The following is a 3472-nucleotide window of genomic DNA, read 5'->3' on the forward strand; positions in this document are numbered from 1 at the left end:
AGGCCCCAGGCAGGGGGATGTTGGGTTTGCCTGACATGAAGTCCCCTGCGTTCAGAATTCATGAAGCCCTGGAGAGAAGTCTGGGGAAAGATTTATCTACATTTTGCTTATATACAGCTGTACCTCCCCCATGTTTCCAAGGAGTGCATCTTGAAGTCTTCTAGGATCTCCAGAGTGGAACTCACTGTGGTCAAGACTCTAGTTTGGAGGGACCAGTATACAGCAAACAGCAACAGTTCAACAAAGCAGATTGTTGTCCAGGCTGGACAGATTCAGCAGCAGGTCCAGGGACAGCCATTAATGGTACAGGTCAGTGGAGGCCAGTTAATCACATCAACTGGCCAACCCATCATGGTCCAGGCTGCTCCTGGTGGATAGTGTCAAACCATCATGCAAGTACCTGTATCTGGGACACAGGCTTTGCAGCAGATACAGTTGGTCCCACCCAGACAGACCCAGATCCAGGGTGAGCAGTCTATGCAGGTGCAGGGCCAGCAGGTCCAGACCCAGCAGATCATCATCCAGCAGCCCCAGACAGCCGTCACCACTGGCCAGATGCAGACACAACAGCAGATTGCTGTCCAGGGGCAGAAAATGGCACATACTGACAAAGGGCAGACCATCATCTATCAGCCAGTTAATGCACATGGCACCATTCTCCAGCAAGGCATGATCACCATCCCTGCACCCAGTTTGGCAGGAGCACAAATTGTTCAGACTGGAGCCAATACCAACACAACCAGCAGTGGGCAAGGGACTGTCACTGTGATACTACCAGTGGCAGGCAATGTGGTCATTTCAGGAGTGATGGTCATGATGGTACCTGGTGCTGGCTCTGTGACTGCTATCAAGAGCATCCTTCTTCCTGGGGCAGAGATGCTTGAAGAAGAGCCTCTCTATGTGAATGCCAAACAGTACCACCATACACTTAAGAGGGGGCAAGCCTGGGCTAAATTAGAGGCAGAAGGGAAAGTTCCAAGAGAAAGAAGGAAATACCTGCATGAGTCTCGGCACCATCATGCCATGGCATGGAAGCCTGGTGAAGGTGGATGATTTTTCTCTCTAAAGGAAAAAAGATAGTCCCCATATTCAGGATCCAAATCAAGCAGATGAAGAGGCTATGACACAGATAATCTGAGTGTCCTAACCCCAGGCCATGTGATGGAGCTGATCAAGGTCATGTTCCTCACACTACTTCCCACTGTTCCAAGGAAACTGATCAACTCTTCCAATAGGACACTGATGATTACATTCTGCCCTTTTCTACAGGACAGAAACCACTTAGCTTTTAATAAGTAGCTCAATATTATAATTGCAAGGGTGTCTGGCAAATTGAAGTTGCAAGCCTTTGTCTCACCCTTTCAGTCAGGACTTATTTCAGACTGTTGGTGACATTAACATTTCATGGATTGGGATGATGCAGGGGACCCATGTCAGCCCAGCAGTACCACACCTAGCACTTAATGATGACTGGTGATGCCAGCCAGCCATCTCAGCAGAGGAGAATGACTTTCTCAACCTAAACTGTAATCAGGGAAGCTGCAGTCCACTCCTTCACATGGATTCCAAACTGCACCCATCCCTCTGATGGGGGATCTTAGGCTGACTAATGGACACTTTGTATTCAGAGATGGTTTCTAGGCAAGGAAGCTCCATCTCATGATATGGAAACAATAAATTCTCTGAGAGACATTCATCTAATCTGTGGTAATAATAAGAATCTCTTCTACCCAGATGATAGGTTGGTATTTTTGGACTCCAGCTAAGAAAAAGCTAACTCTGGGGATAGACTGATAAAGGACTTAAGCACTAAAAATATAAATTGCTGAATCTCTTAGTGTTGACAAATTGTGGTCTGCTTGTCTGTTGACAGGTCATATGGACTGTAGTTCTTGCTGTGGTTACTTTTAAGACAATTTAGAGTGTACTGGACCTTGACACTGCCTTTCCTAAGTAGAGAACAAAATTATAGAACTTCTGTGCTGAAGTGCTGAGGACGTTTGTAGTTGAGATTTGGTCCTTGACAATTTCTGGAAAGCACTGTTCAATCAAGCTATCTTGGACATATCCCATGTTGCTTGCTAGAGCTTGAGGTGAATGTTAGCTTCACTCCTGTGCTTTGTGCTGACCCTGGAGAGTGAACATTCTCATTCTTCCCAAGGCAGCTGATACTTTGGTGCTAGTTTCCGTTTGTTTCCCCTTTTCTTCATAGACCTTGTGCGGAAAGGTTTTCACATTGCATCCATGTTCTGGGGATAAACTGCAGACTGGAAATAGAGATTCCTGCAGGGTCAGGAACAGGGCCACAACTCCCAGAGTGGGTTGTGCCTCAGTCATTTGTTTCTTTTCTAGATGTGGAACCCTGGGAGAACTAAGATGATATTTCAGAAGAGTCGCTGTTGGAAACAAAGAAGGAAAATATAATTCTTTTGAAGAACATTTGGGTTTGATTTAAATACCAAGAGTAGAGATTAGCTCTTTCTTTGATTTCACTCAAACCCTCTAAAGAAAACATCACAAAGGGAAATCATTGTAATGGTACAAAATAGAGGTACAGAGCTATGCAAAGAAAGCAGGAAGTGAAGTATCTCCCTAGTACTTTGAATCTAGTCATCTGTCCTGGCTTACAGATGTTAGGAGGGATTGATCTGTAGACTCACTAGAAACTTCTGGTTCTTTATGTGAGTTTCAGGTGTTAACTTTATTCAGTAAGCCCCAAGTTCTTCAGATGATGGATTACTAAAAGCAATGAAGAGTTTATATCTTTTGGTTTGTTTAGGAATCTTCAAGATGCAGAGTTCAGAAAGTGCCGGAGCCCAGCTCCAGCGAGTCCAAGGATACCCAAGGGATGGATAGTGTTGACGAAGGAAATAAATCTATTACACTTCTTAAAGTATCAGCATTGCATGTTTCTCTCTGTCATGTCTCTCTTTATTGTTTACAATCACAGGTTTATATATTATAGTTGATTACATTACCAGGTACGTGACCAAACAATCTTAGCACAATCAAACCTCAAAATATTCTCTAAAGATTTTTTTAAAAATATCCCCTAGTTTCTAGATGTCCTATTAAAATATTTCCCCAAGTTCCCATTAATCACAGGTTATTTCTTACTAATCAAGCCAAGCAGTTATAGAATTATTTTAATTGTAGAAGTTGGAGCTACTTGTTCTTATTTCTCTTCTTGCATGGGCAACCTTTTACAATGGTTCCACGAAAATATTTACAATATACCCTGCATGCCCTTTCTTGTTGTTTCCTCCAACTGAGACAGTGTTTTATCCCTATCGTAGCAACCAATTCTGCTCTAGGCATTTGCTTTTCTATAATTAATCTTCCTTTATAATAGAACCATAAATTTCCTATGTCATCAGAAACTCCGGTCTATGACCATAACTTCATACTAGAGGGTGTTTTTCATAAAAATATCCCCTTAGTTCCAGGCTCTTAATTCTTTACCCATTTCCCT

The 3472-nt window shown here is 43.1% G+C and overlaps 1 protein-coding gene across 1 annotated transcript; it reads left to right on the forward strand.

Annotated features, from left to right (window-relative positions):
* Positions 1 to 390: 390 nt before the first annotated feature.
* On the forward strand, positions 391 to 1053 carry LOC132496241 (nuclear transcription factor Y subunit alpha-like). The gene has a single exon (XM_060108512.1). The coding sequence runs from the start codon at positions 391 to 393 to the stop codon at positions 1051 to 1053; it is 663 nt and encodes a 220-aa protein (XP_059964495.1).
* Positions 1054 to 3472: the final 2419 nt, after the last annotated feature.

Source organism: Mesoplodon densirostris, chromosome 9 (assembly GCF_025265405.1).
Source record: "Mesoplodon densirostris isolate mMesDen1 chromosome 9, mMesDen1 primary haplotype, whole genome shotgun sequence".
Classification (NCBI taxonomy): Eukaryota; Metazoa; Chordata; class Mammalia; order Artiodactyla; family Ziphiidae; genus Mesoplodon; species Mesoplodon densirostris.

Coding starts and splice junctions, on each gene's coding strand:
- LOC132496241 (XM_060108512.1), top strand. CDS start 391: ATGCAAGTACCTGTATCTGGGACACAGGCTTTGCAGCAGATACAGTTG.